This window comes from Lepidothrix coronata, unplaced genomic scaffold (genome assembly GCF_001604755.1).
Source record: "Lepidothrix coronata isolate B3197 unplaced genomic scaffold, Lepidothrix_coronata-1.0 Scaffold126, whole genome shotgun sequence".
In the NCBI taxonomy this organism is placed as follows: domain Eukaryota; kingdom Metazoa; phylum Chordata; class Aves; order Passeriformes; family Pipridae; genus Lepidothrix; species Lepidothrix coronata.
The window spans coordinates 115,394-139,011 of NW_016690306.1; the positions used below are offsets into that span (position 1 = coordinate 115,394).

The 23,618-nt window shown below is 40.8% G+C and overlaps 1 protein-coding gene across 1 annotated transcript; it reads left to right on the forward strand.

Annotated features, from left to right (window-relative positions):
• The first annotated feature begins 2,177 nt into the window (after positions 1–2,177).
• On the forward strand, positions 2,178–23,281 carry SLC30A8 (solute carrier family 30 member 8). Its single transcript, XM_017826396.1, has 8 exons — positions 2,178–2,257; positions 10,496–10,700; positions 14,591–14,729; positions 18,388–18,541; positions 19,049–19,238; positions 19,632–19,737; positions 21,999–22,133; positions 23,139–23,281. The coding sequence occupies exons 1-8, from the start codon at positions 2,178–2,180 to the stop codon at positions 23,279–23,281; spliced, it is 1,152 nt and encodes a 383-aa protein (XP_017681885.1).
• The last annotated feature ends 337 nt before the right edge of the window (positions 23,282–23,618 follow it).

Below are 23,618 nucleotides of genomic sequence, written 5' to 3' on the forward strand. Positions count from 1 at the left end.
CACAACCATCAGCACTGACAATAATAAACACAAAACAGAAGTCTAGATTAAATGCCGTGAATGATCTATGGCTTTGTTTTGCTGGTATGCACCTGAGGCTCAAGACCCTTTTACAAAATGATGGAAACTCATCTCACTAACAAAAGTTACATGGTTACAGTGATTTGAAACAGAAAATGGCTTTATCGGCAACCTTCTGAGGTGGATTTTAAATTTCCCTTAAATTGAGGGTACTTAGACCTGATACTTCAGCTTAGCACCTTAGAAAGGCTGAGATCCACTGTAAATCAGGTCCTAGGCCAGGTTTATTTTTCAGGCATCTCCAGTCTGTGACAGGATGTTGCTGTTTGGTAATTTCTAAAGGAAAGATGAGTTCAGAAGCTCAGAGAGACACTGTAATAACACTAACATTGATGGGAAGATGAGCCAGCAGAAGCCCTTGTTGAGCATGAATTATAAGCCTTTGTCAGGTTCCAGGGTGCACAGCTGGAAAGGCTATCTTCTTTTTCCTGCTTTACTCCCTCTTGGCAGCAGAATAAAATTTCTACTTAATGGCCTTTCTGAGGTGGTAAGAAGTGTGGTACTTCTGTTTTGTAAGATTTCTGCAAATGCCCTGAGTCCACACTATTCACCCTTCGATGCGAGTTTCTTCTCAAACCAGCCTTGCCAGCATTACACATTGTCACGTCCAGCAACTTTAAGTGGCAGCAACTTTAAAAAACATTAAAGACCAACCTTCTAATGTTCAGAAGGTGTTAGGAAGTTCCAGACATGAGTCATAAAATCGATCTCTTCCACCAAAGAGACTAATAAGGGTGCAGAGGTGAGTATAAGCACCTGGGAAAAGGCTCTCAAGGAAAGAGCATTAGAGAGGCAAAGATGATAGCACATTGTGGAAAAAATCCATGTATTTCTGCTGTGGCTGTTCATAAAAGCACCCGAGATACAGTCAGCTACTTGGCTCACAGGTTCCAGGGAAATGTTTGCACAGCTGATATGCAGGAGGCAACATGTGGATCTCTGATGACATAAACCCACCTTTTGCATTTATATCATGTACAAATGTGCCATGTGGATCTCTGATGACATAAACCCACCTTTTGCATTTATATCATGTACAAATGAGCCCCCCACCCTCATGAATCTCAGAGAGAGTATGTGTTCTGCAAACTGGGGGAAGGGAGGGGAGATCCCAGCTCATCATATCCACATTAGGCTACCCATGGTAAAAAAGACTGCAGAATTTAAGCACGGTCCCCAGCATTTGCTCACTGCCTAGTGCTAATCTCTTCTGTGAAGGCTGTGCACAGGTAGGGATCTCAATCACAGTCTGTTTCTGCTGAGAATATAGTAAAACACAGACAGCACCGGTGCAAAATTTCCCATTAGTGCTGAAGTGAATGTCTGAGGTCAGGCTGTGAGAAAGGTGAGGCTGGAGGTCTTCTCCCCTCCAGGGACTGTGGCTGTTGACAGAACTAACAAACTGAATAAAGCAGAAATAACAACCTGCAGGCTTCCTGCTGAAATAAAGATTTCAATAACCTGTGTTGCAAATGGCAATAGTAAGCAGTCTCTTCTGTTTCAAACCATTAGGAGCAAATATGACAGGGGTAGAAATCAGTCTTCAGAGCAACTGCTTACGTTAAAAGGCTTGCACAAAGCCGGAGTGATGGAGGTTTGCTTTCCTCACAAGCCAAGGAAGCAGAAAGGCAAACAGGGGTTTGACTGTTTCCAGGCAAATGGGCTGTTTTAATCACCTTCCTTCTCCCTTTCTGTACGTCCATACGAGCGCGTGTGAGGACTTTGATGTGTGCGCGCTGTGCTTGACCCCCAGCCCATGACTGCAAGAGCACGCACCCAGCGCGTGACCAAAGAGCATATCCAGCATCAAACATGGAGGGGAAAAAAGAAAAACAAGGAGTGAGGCCCGAAACATCCAATCTGCTGTGCTCAGCAAGTTACTGGCTGTTATGGTAGTGACGCCATCGGGACTAGGAAAGCAGCTTTCTCTCGCAGTGGGATTATTGAGAAGATTATTAAAACATTTTCATTTAAAACTATTTGGCAGAGACTTCTGCATAAGTCAAGAGGACATTTCTGCCCATATCTTCTTCCGACAGAGACAATAGAGTTTAAGGGGGAAAACAAAACCAAGCAAAACCCCATCGACTTTCCTTATGGCTACCAAAAAGGGTCTTGAAAGAGCTTGTCTTGTGAGCGAGAGGGACACCAAGAAGTACTCCTTGGCCCTAGACAGGTAACGCAACTCTTTGTTTCCTTCACTGCCGTTTCTGTCTCTGAGCAATAAGAGATCACCACTCTGCTGAGGGGCTGCAGGAGTTAAAGCCTAGAAAGTTTTACAGTGTATAAAGGGAGTATCTTTTACTACTTTCAAAATGTTTTGTTTGATTTTTTTCCTTCCCAAACTTTCTTATTAAATGTTTGAAGCATTTACTAGACAGCAGTCTGATGTGCCTGCGTATGTGATGGATTGAACCAATCTACTGTTGAACCAAGTGTCTCCTGCTATGTATTTTATAAGCTTAGTAGATTTATTGTAGGATGCAAAACCTCATGGATTATGCTGCAATTTTAGATTGAATTATAATCGTGCTATTGACACCGTGTTTGATTCAAAGCTCCTTCATGCTTGAATGTCTAAATTATCCATTTGGTTTGAAAGAAAGGTGATGCTTTATTCCCGTTGATGGTCTATTGGACTTAGAGCTGAAGTACCTCTCATGTGCCAGAGATCTTGTGAGTAAATGCTTGTTTGAGTGAAGAAAGATCCTCTGAAAACGTAAGATATCCTGTAGCTTGGGTTAAAAAATTAGTATAAATGTCCATCAGAAAATAGTTTTGCAGTTTAACTTATTTTCATTCTTCCTTTTGACTCAGACCAGAAAGTATTTTTAAAAGAAAATAGCTGCTCAGTTACAGCTTAGCACCTCTTGACATTTCCATTATCTCATTGGTTTTCAGGTTATTTATTGCCTGGCTCTCTTAAAACGCGTGGGACAGAAACTTGGCGTAAACACTGTCAGTTCAAATGGAAATCTGTCTCTCCATGTTCTTATACTGGGGTCACTGCCATCGTATTTTAGTCATTTGAATGTCTGGGTTATTATTTAAATATTACTATGTGGCTCCATAAATATACATGGCACTGTCCAAAATGACTTTTGTGGTAATATTTATATTTCAGAAAGATCCCATATGATTCTGCAGTTCATTTTAGTTACTGACGACTCTCAGAGTTTTTTTGAAAGTTTGCAGTTTTGTGATTAGAGCTTCAGTGCTTGAGGTCCTTTGGTCTCTCATTACCTCTGGACACCAAGGACAATTCTGGACAAACCCTGAGACAGGGGCAATTGTTAGGCTGCCTTCTGAGGAAGCCCTTGGTTTCCCTGGATCACTGGTAACAGGGAATATTCCTGGTAAGAAGAGGGGTAGGATGCACACTGGGGGAATGAATACCTGGCAGCTGATCCTCCCCTCTGAGCTGACTCACCTTCTGGAGGAGTTGATTTGGTTTTGATAATTATTTCTTAATTTAGGGTTGAAGTTAGTTGGGGTGAATCACTGCAGCAATTGCAATTGTTGGGCTGATGGCTGCAATTACCTCCAACAGCCCCTGAGCTGGAGGACTGGTCCCAGGAGGGTTCCCCAGTAGCTGTCCTGAGGTGGCTGAGTGATGGAGGTGGTACACAGCACTCCAAAATGAGGAGGATTTGTCATCCAGCCATGTGGCTTTTGTGCTGCACCTCCATTTGGCTTTTTCTGTCACATGAAATCTGATTAATTGCACAATCTAATTAGTCTGTCCATTCCCAGAAATAACCAGAAACAGGGACTGAGAGCCAGTCTCCCTCCTTTTGGGAAGAGCTGGCAGCCCAGGGTTAGTCCTGCTCCCCATTACAACCCAGAAGTGCAGGTTGCCAGCCCAGCTACCTGGGGTGCCAGCCCAGTGACCCAGGGTGCCAGCCCAGTGACCCAGGGTGCCAGCCCACGGGCCAGAGCCAACCCATCAGGGCATGCAGCCCACTGGGCTTGGGCTTACACAGACCAGCTGCCTGCACAGCTTCAGGTGTCTTAAGCTGATCAGTAGCAATAAGCTCATCTTAGCCTTTGGTATAAATTAACACATTTTTCCATTTCCCATGTGTAGGCTTAATGAACAGCTCTAATGCTTTCTACAGACTTTATTTTGCATACAGGTTGCATATTTCTTTGCCATCCTCCAGCTTCTTTCTGATACGTGCCATCATTACGACACACACGGAACAAACTGGTTTTATCTTGACCATGTGAGTAGGAAGCCTGAAAACAAACCCCTTTCCTTGTACTCAGGGCTGGAGGAGGGTATTTTGCACATGCCAGGCCTTCTGTAGTCACTAGCAGATTTGGATGCATTGAGGTTTCCCATGCTTAACTTGAAAGGCTTACAAGAGGGCGGGCTTTAACTGAGCCCTCTGAAAAACAGATCAGTTGTAAGCTTGAAGAATAATTCACACTGGAAAGGACCTCAAGGAGGTCTCTGGTCCAACCTCCTGCTCAAACCTGGGTCAGCCAAGCAACTGAACAAGGTTGCTCAGGGCTGTCTCTGGTCAAGTCTTGAAAAAAATCTCTCAGGATGGATGCTGCACAACATCTCTGGGCAATCTGCTCCCAAACTGAATTAATCTCACAGTCTTTTTTCTTTTTTTTCCTCATATTCAATCTGAACTTGTTTCACTTTATGACCAATGACCTCATTCTTCCTCCATGCACAGCAATAAGGCTCCATCTTCTCAATAGCTTCCTCAAAAATATTGGCAGGCTGCAGCCAGGTGCTTATGGAGCCACCTTTTCTCTAGACTGGACAAGTCCAGTCCCTGCAGAAGTGCTCCAGCCTTTAACCATCCTAGTTACCCTCTACTGAACCTGCACCACTTTATTGATCTTTCACATTAGGGACACCAAAACTGGACACAACATTCTAGATGTGGTCTCACGAGTCTGTCTGTCCCATGTGCATTACTTTTGATTCATCCATCCCTGTAAAATTTCAGAAGGCTCCTGTTGACCCCTTCCTCCAGCCTGTTTATGGCAGCCTTGTCCTCTAATCTATCAGCTGCACCCTCAGGTTGGCATCATCTGCCAACGTGACCAGGTGCACTACACCTCCTCCTACAGGTAACAGACAAAGACATTACACAGGATGGGTTTCAGGAGAGGACACCACTTCCCACCAGCCTCGAGGAAGGGTATGAACCATAATGATAAAAGGGTCTGAAGCTGAGCGCTCAGAACCTCCCGCTTCATGCAACAAGTGTTGTCTGTAAGTCATCCAAAGATACATTTGTATCATCTCTCTTTAAATTAGGTCTGAACCAGGTGTCTAAGGTGGTTTTCCATGGTTTTTTCACAATCAGTTATAGTGGTAAGAGAGATAAGTTTTTCCAATGATTAGCCATTTATTATGTCATTTTTTTATTTATTATCACCTATCTAGTGATCTAGATAACCACTTATCACAGTCTAGATAATATCTCAACCAAATTCCTGAAGTTTCCAGGAATGAAGACAGACCAGATGATTTTATTTCTTGCTGTCAATAGATCAGTGTAATATTAAATCAGTGAATATTCAATATCCCACTTCATAAATATGTGAATTTACCTCTGATTGTGCCAGTTATACTGTGAACTAGATTTTGGCTTGGTTCAGTATGATTTTCTGAATTTCTGATTATGTCCTTTATATGTCATTATAGTGGGAATTTGAATACCATCACACAGTGAAACTCAAGGCTTTTAGTCTCAAGGTTTTGAGTTTTATTCTGTCTCTGAGACAAGAGAAAAAAATGAGTGGGGAACAATTCTGAAAGCAAAAAGAGATGTGTTAAAACCTTAGGGCTTGTCTTCATGCAAAAGTTTTAACACAGGGCATTAAGGTGACCCGTAGATATTGCTGCCTATCAGTCTTAGGCTCATGGTTGATTCCTGTCTGCCAGGCTCATACCAATAGGCAAAAGTTTGAAGCGAGCCTGGGAGATGATTTCTTCAGGTAAAGAGTGATTTGTATAGCAAGCACATAGGGAATATTTTCTTCTTTTTTTGCCTTCCTGCAGGCAATATGAAAACTCTTACGAGATCAAAGAGTCCTCATCAAATAAAGGCTTTCCACCACTCATTATGCTTTACAGAAGTGAATGCTTAGGAAAACTGTAGGTGTTTTTCATGACTTCTGAAGTGTTTTAGCTGAGGGCCCTGTGATTATATCTCCTTTGTACTGGCTTGCCAGCTGGTCCCAGTAGCACATAGTATTTTAGCAGACTCAGCAAAACCAATCCCATTGCCTTTGCCCTCCTGTTGGTAACATTAGGACCCTGTAGAAAGGACTAATGTCTAAGACTGTGTCTGCCCAGTACTGGCCACATGCCACCTCTATTATGCCCACTTCAATTATGGCCACTTCATCTCAGAAAGAAAATTAGAACGAAGATAGTAAGTGGTATGAAACAGAAATTAAATGGCTAGGGCATCAGCTCAGAAAATTGATAGTTCAGAGGTATAACAATGATACATAAAATCATGAATGATGTGATGAAGGTAAACAGGGAATAGTCATTCATTATTTCTAACAGTACAAGAACTAATTAAAATAGCAGGCAGACAGCTTCAGAGTAACAAAGGATGTATTATTTTTACACAAATCATAATTAAATTGTGGAACTCAACACTTTCAAGTCAGCTGGGTTTGTGGAATAAAGATCTGTAAAGGGCTGTTAGACAGGAGCTCTGGTTCAGCCACCTCCCAGCCTCCAGATTTGTGTAACTGGGAAGCAGTCCCTCTCTGGACATGTTCATTTTTGGTTCTTTGTCCTTATGCATTTCCTTCATGATCATGACAGAGTCTGGATACTTGGCTACATACACCTTTGGTCTATCTCTGGGCAACTACTGCTTTACTGTTTTGCAGAAGGAAATTTATTGACAATACATTTATATATATGGGGCCAGGTCCTCAAAATGTGATTAAATAAAATAACCAAGGCACAAATTCCCAATTACTAGACATCTAAATGTATGCAAATATATAAATATTTGCATTTATTTTGTGTCCACAATAAGGAAAATGAGAAACTGGACAGCCAGGCTATTAACAGGGTCTTAAATGCCTTGGAAATATTAAAAATCAAAATCAGAATTGTGCCAGAATAAGGGAGGTGACTGTGGCTTTGATAAATTTTTCTCTGAAGGCACTTTCATTATCCTTTCAGGCACCAGAAAATTACTATTTTCCCTTGTGAAGGAGATGATCTCCTGTGGGAAGTGCAGTGATTCCAAATTTTGCTCTTTTGACTGGGGAACTCATAATGGTCTAGGAGGATGGCAATTATTCCCATCAGCCTGCAGATCAAGGCACCCAGCAGATCAAGTGAAAACAAACAAAAGGAAGTTGTAATAAAAAGCTGTTGCTAATGATTTGTGTGGAATCTGCACTATGTATTAATATTTTTTACTTTCCCCCTTCTGGGCATGACTCAGTAGGAGCCTTTCTGTGACATTCCCCTGACTATCTTTTTTACAAAGAAAAGAGAATTTGAAATGGAGAAAAGATTATTTTTTTAATCTGTGACTCTGTAATGTGCAGGTGCAGAGATCTGATACTCAAAGGCTACATCTTGCTCTAACACACTCTGAAGGGGTTTCTGGTTTAACAGAGCTGATCTTTGCACCTTAAGCTTTTGATTCACACTTTTATAAAACTACCTCTTAGATTCTTTTAATTAGTGGCAGGCTGCTTTTGGAAGAGAAAAATAATGCACAGGAGCTGGCAGGAGTTTTTGCAATTCATCAGGCCAGATGCGGTTCTGTGAGTTCAGTGAATGCTCACCACCTCTGGCAACTGGGGCACTTTTATTTAGGTGCCCTTTAGGCAGAAAAAAGTGACATTTGTGGGTTTATGTTTTCTCTGTTTGCTTTCGCATCTGTCCAACAATATCTGTGGATAGTGCTTTCCTGCCCCTCTGTGATGCCCCAAGGTTTTGTTAGCTGATAAAGAGACCTGAAGATTAAAAAAAAAAAAGGGAGGGTGATCAAAGAGCAACCTATTTTGTTAACAGCAAGGAAAGGATTTGGTGGCTCAGAAATATGCAGCTGCAATTTTGCCATCCCTGCCCTGACAGGCTGTTGAGCTGATCGTGACTCATGTAATTAAGATGATTTTAACGTTTAATGCCAGCTGATGAAAATTGAGGTAAGGGGAAATTAATTTTACATGCAAACTATAGAAAAGCATTGGAAGTTAACTCCAGAGAGAGATCACGATAAAGAAAATCTTGCCTGCCCTGATCTCCAGGGGAGAGTGAGAGAACTGCAGCATTTTATTCAGCCATCTGGAAGGAATTAATTTGTGGTACCTTCTGTGTCTAATTCATCAGGAAAATACTGTACAAAAGTGACACAGAGCACATGAGGACCCTGATGAATGTAAAACTAAAGGACTGGAGAAGGACTGGCTAGTGGGGAACCCAGCTGCCAGATGGGTAGCCCGTTCCCCAGACAGTCCAGCTCCCATTTATTCATTGTTGTGAGGAAAATAAAGAAAAATGCTGACAAAAGGACTAAAAAAACTCACTGTCTCCAAGCACTAGGCATTAAATCTGACCAGTTGCTCTTTCACACAAGCTCCTCACATACAAGGGGAATCAGTCGCCTTCACTGAGCAAACAGAGACCACATGCTAACCAGGCTGGGAAACAGGCTGACTCAGGGGAATGTTGTATCCTTGGAACATCTCAATAATATTTACAAAACCAAATTCACACTGATTATCTACAGTTGCAGGGCTTGGCTGCCAAGGTAGGTCAGCTTTTCTCCTTTTGCCAGTACCTCTGTGGTGCTGGTGAACACAAAAGGCCAAGGCATCCATAGCTCTGCAGGTGCCTTTGCCTCTCGCCCATTGGTGTGGGGCATCTGGCAGGACTTCAGACCCGCTGAGCAGCTGCAGCCCTCTCAGGCTGCCCATAAAAAGCAGCTGGAAAAAGCTTGTGATTTCAGTACAGTTTTTTTCTTGACATTGACTACTGCAGGTTGGCAGCCACCAGCTGATTTCTTTCCAGCGAGATTTTAGGCATCTTGACACTTCAATGATAAGAAACACTACAGATAGTCACTTGGATCCATCTTACTTCCTGGAGCCCAGGTTTCCTTCACTTAGCTGAAGAAACAATTCTTCTGTGTCCCAAAGGAAAGTCTGAAGTCAGAATGGGGAAAAGAGGCTGTTATTACTGGGGCAGCTAAGCCCAGTCCCACATCCTGCCTCCAGGCTAATTTCAGACTTGAAATAAAGCAGTGGAGTTTGCTGTGTTCCTGGGTAGGCCATGCACACCCAGACCTCAAATAGCTGCAGCTCATGGTTATATGGATGTTATGTATGTGCATCTCAGCAGAATTCGCATTCTGATGCCACAGTCTCAATACACGGTTATCACATCAGAAGTAGCTCTGGCAACAAATGTTTTATCTGGAGAGATGTAATGGTTTTCAGTCAAGCTTTCTAGGACAGAGTGAGCCTTTGGGTTTTTCTCAGTTGAAAGGTAAAGAGAAGGGAACATCCTTGCTCACCAAACCACCCTGGTGGCTCCCCCGGGGCAGTCTCTGTGTTACTTTAGTGAAAGCCCCAGATGTCATGGCAATCCAGGAGCTCCCACAGTTGTAATGCCGTGGCCCAGGACCTCTCTATCCCCACTATGTATTTGCTGTGCAGGAACCCTGACAGGGACAACACTGAGGCTTTTTGGCAGAGCAGATTTGGCTGGGAAATCACCTTGTGATGAAGAAATGCTTGAAGAGCCACTTCTACTGAACTTCTCACTATTCCATGAAAGCGGTGGCACAAAGGGGTCAGCATACTATGAAAAAATTATTGCTTTGATTTTTTAAATACCTTTGAATTTTCTATGCTCAGGTTCTGCAGGAATATTGGTAGTTTTTGTACATATCTGGAAATTTGAGATAAAATAGTTCTGCATGTAAAGAAAGGAGAGAAATATCTTTAGCCATTTATATTTGAGAAAAAGTTTTTATTTTTTTACTGGTCTATCTGACAAAGCTATTGGGAATAAAATCCTGAATTTTTCAGTAGAATTGTCTCTGTGATATGCTGAATTTGGTAACTATTTGCATGAGGTATGACTTTTTGAAAATCATATGGTGTGCAAGAAATACACAGCCTAAGAAAGCCACCCTGCATTTCATAAACTGCTAAATGATGTAGGAGAGCCCAAAGAGCTGGGAAACACAACCAGAGCAGTCATTTCATGTGCAGCTCCCTCCCACAGAGACCTGCTTGTGCGAGCAAGCCTCTTCTGTGGCCTGTGCTGCTGTTCCCAACTCTGCTTTTATCCTTTGAAAACATTAATTACATAGTTTCTGGGTCTGCAGGGCTAGAAGCCCAAATAACCAGGGTTTTTCTTTTTTAACCTCTGTTTCTTTCTATCCTGAAGGATGAGCTGGCTTCAGAAGAATTTAAATGAAGACAGGCAGCAGCAGGAAGCAGAAGTTGCTGAAGCTAATCCAGCATATCACTGTCACGGCTACTCACAGGCCTATGAGAACAGAAAGAGGGAGCAGCATCAAGCCAGGAGGAAGCTCTGTGTAGCATCAGTAATTTGCATCTTCTTCATGATTGCTGAGATAACAGGGGAGTATGTGTGTTCAAAGAGAGCTCAGTCTGGTGCCCAGCACAGCCACATTCATGCCTTCTCTATACACTGTGCCTGCAGGGACCCACAGTGCACAGACGTGAACCCACCTGGGATTAAATAAACCTCCTTTGTCACCAGTCATTAAAAGAATCATGGGGGAGGGGTGTGTGTGGGGGTGTTAAGTGAAATTATCAAAGTATCTTTATATATTCATTCAAGGATTGCATCTGGGTAGGAATACAAAGATCAGTTAATAGCCTGAACTGTTCTCCCAGGTCTTTAAACTTGACTAAAAGTGACTAGCATGTCTTAGCATCATGTCACAAAAGGTTTCTAATAAACTGGATTTTTTTTTTTTAAAGATTAAAGGATTTTACATATTTATCCCGGCCAACAAGACTCAGCATTGATGAAGGTTGCTAGCAGCATAATCTGATAATAAATGCAAGAATCTTCACAAAATCCAGGGAAATCCAGGGCCAGATTTGCCATCTGTTTTTCTACAGTTAAGTCAATGTATTTATATCGGGCACATTTATCTTTTAAATTGGCCTGCTGGTGTGTCTCTGGATCAATGGAAGATTATTCCCCTACCTAATTAGCTTTCACTTCTGGACCCATCCTACAATATCCAATATAAGTATTTGGCTTGCTCATAGAGCATTAGCTTTCATTTTGTCCCACTGGTCTGCTCTTTCCATGGATTCTGTGATATTTATATCCACCTGATAGTTCCTGGCTCTTTAACTTGTCCTTCTCCACGGTGAGGTGAGGTAGGGAAAAGCATGAGAAATCCCACAGACTTTTGCCATATGTGCTCCAGGCGATGTAACAAAAATCAGCCAGGAAAGCCTCTGAAACCCATACTTTCCTAGCTCAGGGACCTCTGGAGCCCCATGAAAATGAAAGAGAAAAGCTTTGTCTTCCCCACAGGTGAGAAGTGGAGGCACTGAAAGAGTTGTTGCATTTCTACCTTCTCCCCTGGCTGCCAAACCCAGCAGGGACTTCTCAAACTATTCCCTCCCGTGCTCTCCATCTGCATGAAGCCCTGTTGTTTGTAGGTCACGTGCATTTCCCCTGTGAAAACCCATGCATATTGCTAATCCCCATGCAGTAATTTCCAGTGCCAGAAGTAATGCATTATTAACAAAACCATATAATCAGTAGGCTTAAGTTTGGTGAATGCAGCAAGGCTAGAGGATAATTGGAAGGACAGATGATATGTTAACTAAATGTTTCATTTTGCTTAATGAATCATACAGCTTTTTTGCAGTGACAGCTTAAGTAACAGGCTTGAAGACCATTTTGCTTCAGACCATTAAACTTTGACAAACCAGTTATTAACTGCAGTTACAGACAGCACTCTATGGAGATTTTTGTAATTATGAACCATACATTTAATTTTTTTAATCATTAAGCAAGACTGCCTCTGCCTGATGATTGACCACTGAGTGACTGACAATTTCTACTGCTTGTGGTATACAAAGCTATAAACATCCATTGTAGGGAATAATAAGCCATAAAGGCCCCTTGTTGGGAGTATTGATACAAGGCAGGAAAAGCCTATAACTATTACACAGGCTTTACTCTTGAAAGTAAAGGATATGTTCCCCTTCCTTCTACTCTAAGGGTAAACGGCTTCTGTGGGCATTATTATGTTAAACAGAAGAAACAAAACTGCATCCCTCTCAGAGGTTGAAACGTTGTGCTTCTTTGAATGCCTAAGTATTTCCATGATATTTTTGCTCAAGCCATCTCTGCTGGCCATTACTGCTGTCCCAGAAGGGCTAAGCCTGATACACTGTCTTTGAAAGACAATTATCTTCCATTCTTCTAAAGCAGACCCATCACAATCTCCATAGATTTGGAGATATCAGTCAAACCAATAGCACCCAATGTAAAGCCCTGATATGAAAGTAGTTTCCAAAGATTTTTAGTGGCTATGGACCAAACGTGGATTTCAAAGTACTTCATTTCCATTTGAGCACTAGAAAGAAAGACAAACCCTGCTTGCATCCTCATGTCAGAACAGAATATAAAGACTTGACCAAGTTGCTAAGATAAGCAGACTGAGATCTCAGAAATTCACCCAAGGCATTAGTTACACCAACAATACATAAAGTAAAAATTTGCAAACATTTTTCAAAGGCAGAAGGCTAGAAGCAAGCTTTTGAGATGTTGTCCCACAGAATATGGAAATACAGTATCTAAAATGTGATGGGGTTTTGCATGCAGCTTGTGTTTTACATATTTGTTTACTGAAAGATAGCTGCTGCCTTGGTTGTTAACATCTGTGCACTGTGAGACAAGCCTTCCTCCTTTTTCTATGCAAAACTGCCTCCCACTTGAGAGTGAAAGTCTAAGACCTGTGTCGTGACCAAAAAGTATATGTGTATTTATACCTGTGCATGTCCTGGGAAATATCTGTTCTGCTGAATTTACTGCAAGGAATGAAGTGCCCCCAAATTCTGCAGCCATGCTTGCTCCCTTCTGGGAAGTAACTTTCAGGCAGTTGTAAATGGGAGGCAACAGAGAAAAATAATATATGCCTTATATGTGCAAAATACATTCTCCTGTGGTGACAAAACATATGATGTGTGGTATTCTAATCTAAAATCTGCATACAGGAGGAAATTAAACAGTCCATCCTGCTGGCATGAAGACCTTGCATCTATAAGGAAACAAGAGATGTGCCTACATGTCCCTTTGACAGTGATATCCTGCCAAAGGTTTGAATGAGTCATTTTACGAAGTTTGTCAGGATTCATTGATTCTCATATGGACTGTGGTTAGGAGAAATGGGTGAGCTGAAATTAATTAAATGACTGAAGAATGGAAATGTATTGCCAAATGCAGAAACTAGATATTTTGGCTCTATTATTTCACATTTCCATTTTTCTACATTTGCACTCTGATGAAAAGATTCTCCTGCTGTAATGAGTTGGCAGGACATGTAATGAGTCCTGCCTGTGATCCTTGTCTTCTCCTACAGCCACCAGCAGTGGGGATAGTTTAGAACAAACTTTTAGTTCATCTGGGTTTGCCCTTAGCCCTGAGACATGGTTAGAAGAATTTGGCAAAACAATGATATTTGGCTTTAGTGGGTAAAAGAAATGTGGATTACAATAACCTAAAATGGTTTGAATTTGGTGTTTGGGGTTTTTTCTTTAGAATTCACATAAAACCCAACCCTGGCAAAATAAAATTATATTCAGCCACATTTTTTGAGCTTTAGCAGGAAAATTAAATCATGCATTACAGATGTAAAATGATAGATTAGTCCTGAAAACAGAACATTTTTCTCCATGCCCTCACTAAATTGGTTAGTTGTTTATCACAGGCCTTCTACTGGGACCTTTCCATGTATTCCTGTTTTAGTGTTGCCTGTGACAAATAAACAGTCGGGCATCCAGCCACCCAAACCTCAGGAAGAATATGCATATTTTCCTATAACAAATAGGAAATGAATCCCATAAGCTACATCTCTGAATGTTTGTACATACATAAAAATATCAGAAAAGATAGTGGGACAATACTGGAAAAATTATTCCTAATACAGCTTTTCATGAAGAAATCTGATACTAAAATAGTCACAGTAAAACAGTCCAACAGTAAAATAACCACAGAACTAATGTATCACAACTCTTAATGTTCTTAGGTCTCTCTTTCTCACAAAGAAATTTGGCTTATGTGTTTCTATTAATTCATACCTTTTATTACATGAATGAGGTAGAAAATGAAACGATCTTTGAAGTGGTTTGAGTCTTGTGTATGATGACTGAAAATTGAGTGTTCCCTCTTATTCCCAGCAAAGCAGGTCTTGAGTCTGATCTGGTTGACTCAAACTTCTGACCAGAGCGATGATACGGATGTGTGTTTCACACAGGTGGGCAGATCGCCGGGAGCCTGGCGGTGGTCACGGATGCGGCACACATCCTGGTGGACCTGACGAGTTTCTTAATCAGCCTCTTCTCACTGTGGCTTGCCTCCAAACCTCCTACCAAACAACTAACTTTTGGGTGGCACCGAGCAGGTAGCAAACATCTCACAGTATGAACACGTGGAAAGGGAAAGGTAGATTATCATAGCCAGGGACTGGAAAACGTGCTGATGTCCAACACAGTTCTGCAGGCATTTAGAGACAGCGCACTAATGCTCTCAAAGCCCCCAGGACTCAAGACAAACAGAGTAAGACAGTGAGCTTCAAAGAAGTAAAGAGCATCTCTTGTCTACAAGTGTGTCTTTCAGATCACTATTTACTATAGTTTTGGGTTGGTGCTAGCTTTGGCTGAGGTAACAGCAATTTCCCTCATTGAATTGAGTGTGAGGAGGACTAAGCCCTCAATCTGTAATGACAGAAACACAAGTTTCTGTCAAAGCAGCGATACCCATAAAAATGAAGGTTTCCTCTATTTATAAAGAAAATTATTAAATTATTTTAAAAAGTCAACATTACATTTGTAGAAAAGTGAGATCCTTTAACACTTACCCTTTTCTAGATCCTCTCTCTGAAATTCTCTTTATCATTGCTTGTTTTTATCAGATGCAAACACAGGCAGATTTTTAACATACTCTACCCCTAACCAAAATCAATACTTTTACCAATGACACCTAATATCAAAAGCCCGATAATCAAACACAAGTGTTTTTACAAAGACAAGACATCAGCAAAACATTAACCATGAGAAAAAGTTTCTCGGAGTATGAGTCTGTTCAAGATTTAGACACCTAAATATCAATGCTACATATACACGAGCACATATAAATACAGGGTCTGATACATTCAACAGAAATGTAGACTCCATTCAGCTCCATAAACATAGAAGTCTAGTGCTACGTCCCTAGAATGTCTGTCTTATGCATGGGAATGGCAGCTGTCGCACAAGTCCCGCAGGAGACTGCACAGGATGCCAAGCACAAGACCAGGGCATCTCAAATGTGATCAGACACTCATAGTTAAGAAACTAGTATGTGTTCCCAGTCAGCCAATGGAGCAATCACCATTAATTTGACATCCATTGTTCATAAAGGTAGCTTAGCTCACACCTGCAGGTAGACATTTCAATTTAATTATCTCAGTCTGGAAGTGAGTCTCCTGCTGGATGTCTTGGGACTCAGTTTAGTTGCTTGTATGTGAATGATTTGTGCTTTTTGAAATCCAGCTGCCACTCCAGAAGTCCATGGATAAATTATACATCTTGTGTCAAGCCATACATGAAGGTGCCAATGTATCTTAAATGACTTTAGACACCTGTGCACCTGACCCAAGGACTCAGATGATAAATAGTGAACATCAAGGATGTTCAGTATGAAGGCCCAGAAGCAGCTTCTGACTCAGGATGTCTGTAGGCCAAGGTTGTTTGTAGCCACAGAAAGTACCAGGGAAGACATATGCCATGCTCATCCTGTCTTTATGTAGCTCCCTAAGTATATTCTATCAACTCTGCTGGAAACAAACTGGGTGAGAGGGAGGTTCAGTATTACTCAAGCACTGCTGGTATTATAGAGACAACACACAGCTGAATTTTGTAGCCTTAGAGAACTACTACTTACCATCAGTAAATCATTCATTACTTTTTGTGTTTATGCTCTCTTAGCCTGGGGGAAAAAAAGTGAGAGACTTCTCTCTTGCTGATGTAGGCAGGTTCAGCCACCTCATGTAACTTCATCCTCAGTCTGAATTATATTATTTCTTTTTCATTGCAATGCAGAAGTTCAAAATCAATCCTTTCTTGCCTTTTTGTATGCAAAGAGAGCCCTATATCAAATGTTAGAGGCTACTTAATTGCATTCCATGATTGCTATCCTGTTTCTTGCTTATTTTCCCAGCTATATTTCCAGTGTAATATGCAGATGGGTACCTTAATAGAGTAGCCGAGGGCAGTCAGGCGACAAAGTCACTCTTCACTGACTACCAAGGTCTTACAGGTGCAGCCCTCCACGATACTGGAAGCTGTTTGTTCACTGCTTCTCTCAGACTGATAGATATTGCCATGAAAAGACTGTATGACACGGTTCAGGCTTAGCAGAGGCCATGTGAGTGCCTCCTGCCCTCCAAGCCAGAACCAGTGCAGCTACTTTCAGCAACACAGATTGAAGCACAATATTGAGTAAGACTGATAGTGTGAGCCAAACCTACTTCCAGGTACAAAAACTCACTTGCACCTCAGTTTCCCTCTGCTATGATTCACAGATTCCCACACAATCCTACACTATTGTTTGCTGTACTCTGTTCGTGCCAGTAGTTCTAAAGAAATTTACCTCACAACTGAGTGCTGCTGAACTGGTCTGTAAACTTAGCTAAACTTTTGCTAAGATAACACATTGAAAATTAATATGTATTTTCACCTATGTAGGTAAAGATGAATTCTAACATATTCTGTTGTGGAGGATATGCACACATCCACACAGATATGAACACAGGTGTTCACAAAAGCTGTTGGCTGCTTTCATGCCCATGATAGCACAGCCATCAACACCTTCAGTTGGGCCAAATTTGCACTTTCAACCTGTAACCTGAAGAAAAAAAATTGTATGCTTTATTTGAGCTTCTCTCTACTTTTAAGCAACACTAGATTCCCCTGTCAGTGCATTTTCATTTGTTATTTGCCAGTTTTAGAATAAAATGGTTATTTGATAAGTATTTGGAGCCTGGACTGCTGCAAAAGGGGTGACCCTCATAAAAATATATTCAAAATCATAAGCTGTTTTCAGGGATTGTTAGTGGAATTCTGTGCAAATGCTTTCTGGGTATCTACTTCCTTTCACTTTACTGTGAGCTTTCATTTTCCCTGGTACTCTCTCAGTTGTGCTCACTTACCCATTCAAGTCACATGGCAATTACTAGTCCCACATCCTATTAGAAGCATGCTGCACATTCATGTGCACTTCCCTGGACCTCTTCTATGGCAGTGCAATAAAAGGTGGCCTTGGGGACTGGATTTATTTGAGCCCAACTCAGAGCCAATAGAGACAAAATTAAATTTTGCTGCCCCAGGGAAAAAATAACTTCTTTTGTTCTCATCACAGCTGGTGGCACAAAAATTATTTTGTGGCATTGGCAGGACGAGTTCCAGGATAAGTTTTGCTGGCAGGACCTCTTTGGGGGCTGTTACTGCTTTTCTGAACTGTGAAGTGATAAGAAGTGTGCAGAAAGAGGGGAAGGTAATCGACAGGGATTATGTCTGCCAGTGTGTTTGAGTGAGCTGTGCCTTTCTCCTTCCCTCCAACTTCTGCTCCTGTGATCAAGATAATCTTGTTGGGGAAGGAGGGCTGGTCTTTGGAGTTTTCACACCACACTATCAGGGCCAGGAAACTACACAAGATTTGCTTTTTTATCCTTCCTTCTCATTATAGTTCTTTTTGCTCCTACCAGAACTGCCCAAATTACCTTTTTCTTCTCTCCAATTTCTTTGAATGACACACGAACTCAACACTGAAAAGGAGCCAAAAGTAGGGGCAGGTAGAACAGGGTAAGGCTATCACATGCATAAGGCTGCCCTGGGAAGTCACTGGATTTACTATGACCAGAAAGGGGTTTAACCCATTCTTTGTATGCATTCTCTGCCAACATACAAGAAGCCAGTCTCCTGGCTATAAAACTCAACAAGTCTGGAACCATTACCATCAACCTCTTAAAATTTCTTGCATTTCTGTTCTGACTGTTAAAATCAGATTGTTTTAATTCCTAGAAATTCTGGGAGCTTTGATGTCTATGATAATTGTCTGGATGGTGACTGGCGTGTTGATATATTTGGCTAGCATGAGGCTGCTACACCCTGATTACGATATTGACACTACAGTGATGCTCATTACTTCTGCTTTTGCCGTGCTCGCCAACATCCTGTAAGTTATTTTGTTTTCCTCTCCATATAGTATTTGAAACTTGAGCCTGCTGCTGTAATTCAATAAAAAACTATATAGAGATATTGGCCTCAAAAATATTAAGTACTTATGATGTTCATGAGGATATGGAAAGGAGTCGAGAAGAGAGATCGTGCTTCTCATTGAAAGTTGCAGTTGCTCTCCTACTTTCTGTTAGCTGCCACACTGAGAAGGCAAAATTCCAGGAAAAGATTAATCTCCATCTCGCTTTTTATTCGATGTCAGAATATTCAAGAACTCTGTAGAAAATGAGGTCTCATTAATTACCCTGTTCATAGACTTTCTTGTTTGTATGCAAACCAGTGAAACACGCAGGAATTATCTGCTTAACCACTCTGTATTTCTACCTAATGTGTCAGATTTTACCGTTCAGCATTCAGAAGTGAGAGGGGTGATGATGTGTGTGACATCACTGCTTTCAGAGATGCAGTATATCCGCTGGTATTTGCAGCTTTACATCTCTTGCAGACTAAGCCTGATTCTGCACCAGACCAGCCACGGGCACAGCCATGGGGCACAAGCCATGGAACACGTGTCAGCCCCTCGAGAAAAGCCAGCTCTGAGCAATGCCAGCCTGCGGGCAGCCTTTGTGCATGCCGTTGGAGACCTATTCCAGAGCATTAGTGTGCTAATTAGCGCACTTATCATCTTCTTTAAGGTTAGTTTTATTAGTTCACTTGCCTTCCTTGCAATTAAGGATAAGTGTTACTTTCACAGCGTTGTGACACCGAGTACTCTGTAAATATTTCCTCTGTCTTAATGATACACATTGTAATTTAGTCGAAGAGAACTATACTTGGGAACTGAAATGACTGTTGAGAGTGTAACACTTGCTTCTTAGTGTTCCAAGCGGATACTTCAGTGTCTCTCCATTTTGTCGTTTGTAGCACCTTCATTTTCTGTACTGAGGCTGAGGCTCCCTGACAAAGGAGGCCAGCACTCATTCTGTACTAGATTAATTGAATATATTATTCTTTGATATTAACTAATAAAAAATTCCAATAACAAACAAAAATGAAATTAACAAAGTGATGTGTTCATATTTTTCTAGCCAGAATACAAAATAGCTGACCCAATCTGCACATTTGTGTTTTCCATCTTTGTTTTGGCAACTACCATCACCATTTTAAGGGATATTTTGATTGTGCTAATGGAAGGTAGGACCCGATTCCAGAATCAATAAACTTATATTTTGGGTTTGTTTTCTTCTATCTCTTTCTCCATAATGCTTATATGTGCTGAAAAATTATAATAACACACTTCTACATCAGTTTCCAATATTCTTAAGATTCTGATCATACTTTAAACTACTTTTAATTTTAATCAAAACTGTTTTTTGTAAACTCTAGGTTTACACATATGCCAGTTTTTGTAAAAATCAGTGTATTGGTGTTTTGCTAATGAGCTCTGAGTTGCTTTTGTCTGTCGTATGTGTAGCATTGCTTTTTATCACCATTTTGGCATATGAGATGCCTACTCACCTCATTCATCGTGTATTTCCTTTACTTGTGTGAAATAAAAGTCTTTGTGGAAAAAAAAAAAAAAAAGAAAAAGACTGTGCCTTGAACTGTTTCTGTTAAATGGACTGAGTGCAAGAGGCAGAAGTTTGAAAGATTTTTGGTTACACCAGTCTAGAAAAGCAAGCTATTGGACCTTTCCAGTCAAGTTAAAGTGCACTGGAATAGACAATTCTCAGTACATCAGCAGCAAGAAGAACTAAGCTTAGCAATATTTAATCCTGTCAGCTATGGGCTTGAACATTTGATTTGTAATGCCAAATGACTTGAGCATTCACAGAGGCATGTTTTTGCCTTCCTCACACTGAATAATATGATGCAACCTCTTTCTCAGCCATGAAAACACAAGGATTAAAGGGAAAAGTAGCTCTAATGGTGCAGGTTTTTAATGGATACTCAGTATGACTGTCTGCATGGCTATTTACTTCTCTCTTTCACTTTGCACCTACTTATGTTTCAAGAAATAATGTTTCCAATATTGTTTTACAGTAAAGCTTCATTCTAGCGTTGTTTTGCTTTCAGTGATTGTGAGATAGAGATACATCCATGTAGAAGTGTACCTAGACGAGAGTGCAGCAACTGGCTGTATTCTGGCTGTCAAAAAATCAGAAGATATCTTCATTACTGAAAAAAAATCAAACTACCAGGAAGGTCTGGCAACCTCTGACACCTGAGTCTCTTTCTCAGGAGCGACTTCTAGGTTCTACAAGCAGCGCTGACATGCCAAAATCACAGTGCTCTGATCCCGCTTGCAGCAAGACCTTTTACACTGTCCTCCTGGAGAGGGCTCTGAAACCAGGCTCCTCTCTCCTAAATAGCATTCTGCCCAGAGTTTTCTGAAGACAAATTGGATGTTGGAGCTGGTGCTGGAGGTGGCTCTTATCTCATGCATCCAGCCTTGTCTCAGACCATCAGCTCCACAGCCCCTGTGACTGGCTGTGTCATGTAGGCACTGACTGTCCGTGGTTTTCTGTAAAAGAGCATGAGCATGTCAGCATCATATTCTATTAAGTCAGTACTCCATATAGCATATCATTCTTGTAATAAATGGATAGGACAAAGCATAAAACACTGAGGTCATTGACAATCACAAATAAGTATCAGTTAAGGTATGAAAGACAAAATTAACCAATACTGTGCTCATCATTATTATACTTCATAACTGGTGGAATTAAAAATATTTTTCAGTTTACTGATCCAAGCAGATCATGATGAGCGTCCTAGCTCATAGCTGCTCACATGAATTTGCAAATTCCCAGGCCTCACTCCAGGGATTATGTGTTGTTAAACTTCTTATTCAAATTTGGACTTAAATTAAACTCTGAATTTCATGTTGCAACTCATCCTGTCACAATTGTCCTCACTCTGAATGATGGTCACCACCATCATGTATTGTAAGAAGGCTTGTCTAGGAAAACAACCACTGGCTACTCAATAACTAGACCTGGGATCTAATCTCGTTTAAGATTCCTGAGTCAAACCATTTTAACCTTTACATTCACCTTTCCTTCCCTGCTAAATAGATGCTTCTCTATTGTGTGAATGTATTGAGGACAAAATGCCCCAGAGGTATTCAAGTGATGCCATAGAATCTGCACTCACAAAATATGTTGGTGCAAAACTAGGACATGTTCTGGCTAAATAGCTCATCCTATGTAAACTGAACCCTCAGGGTATCTCCTAAAACATGCATGAGTCTACACCTTCCATGGACAAGTGTATAACAAGGGATAGGATTAAATAGCACAGTGAACTCTGAAATAGATGGGCTTTCAAAGTATTAAATATTTTTATAAAAATTATACATTTAAAGTGAATAAAGGTTCATGATGCATTTTCCTCTATCAATCATCATTTCTATTCCTTAAAATATTCTTTTCCCATCAATTTCTCCTTTTCAGGAACATCAAAAGGATTTGCTTATGATGAAGTGAAAGCAAGAATTTTAGCAGTTGAGAAAGTGGAGTCTATTCACAACCTTCATCTTTGGTCTCTGACAATGAATCAAACTGCTCTGTCTGCTCACGTTGCCACAGGTCAGTAAATTTCTGTAAGCAGGGAGTAAGTATTCAGCTGCTGTCTAGTAAAGGTCAGTCTTTCCTGATTTGGATGAAACTGACTGTATATCAGTTGCTCGTTAAAAAACTTGGCATGATTTTGTTGGAAAAATAAAACCAACAACAATAACAAGAAAAGCTCTCAAATCCTCCTCTCGGAAATCTTGCCAAAACAACAGGGACCTCTACTTAGTCCAAAATTTGAAAATTACAGAGGCTGTGAAGCAAGGAAGTAAACCACAAGGTATTTTAAATAAATTAGAAGAATTGGGCTCAGACTGTATTTTTTTCACAAATAGATTCTGGCGTGGATTTGTCAAACTTGAAAACTGTTGATCCCTATAACAAAAACTTACAGGGCCAATCTGCATTGCAGATGCATCTCTAGTCATAAAACAATCTTTAAACATAGTTTGGAATGTAGAGAAAACTCCATGGGAATAGTTAATATTATAAAATATTTTTTAAACTGTAATTCTTATCCCAGTTGACAAATTGTGCACTACCCAGATCAATTTTCTCATCCATATGTTTGCTTTGTGTATATTAAGGTCTATTTAAGAAAAAGAATCCACCTGTGTTTGGCCAAGGACAGGTTCAGTGGTGAAGTCCTCCATGGTGTCCCTACTTCCCAAAAACAGAGGGTCTATCAGCCACCCAAATCACTTGGCACTGCTGCTACTCTCTGACTGGATGAACTAATCTTTATTAAGTATTTCTGCTTTCCTCCAGTCTTCTGCCAAACTGAATTTCTATGGTGATTACTCTTAGCTTAGCTCTTGCCAAAAATTGCATATTCCAACCACATTTGAATGAACAATCTTTTGCTGACATGGAGGTTCCTGAAAGAAGGATAAAAAGGACAAGAAACACTTCTCAAACAAACTTCTTGGTACAAGTTTCTGTCAGTAAACATTTACTTTCCTTTAAAGTATTATAAAAATGTATGTATTTTGATTATTTTCTGCTTGCTATCTATAGCAGACACAACGGACAGCCAGAAGATTTTGAGAGATATTACCCAAGCCCTATTTGAGCACTACAGCTTCCACTCCATCACTATTCAGATTGAATCAGGAGAGGATCAGAAACAAGACTGTATCTTCTGTCAAGAGCCCAGGGACTAAAGGGAGCAGTACTCTGTGCCAAATAATGATTACCCCTCTTACAGGTCAATGGAGACTATATTTGCTGGTTTATGTAACTGATTAACAACAAATGGCAATTAACTGACATAACAAGCCCTGCCATTGCAAGCAGTGCATGGTCCTTTCATTGCTGGTATCATCTACCATGAGAGAACATGTATTGGATCCATCCATCAGCCAGATCGCCTGTCCATCAGCAGTTTCTTTCAACTACAAGAGAAATTTCTAAATTATTCTTGACTAGAGCAGCAGATTGGCACTAAAGCAACACTTAAAGAGTGGCTGTTTGTAATTAAAGGTAACAAAAAACTAATCA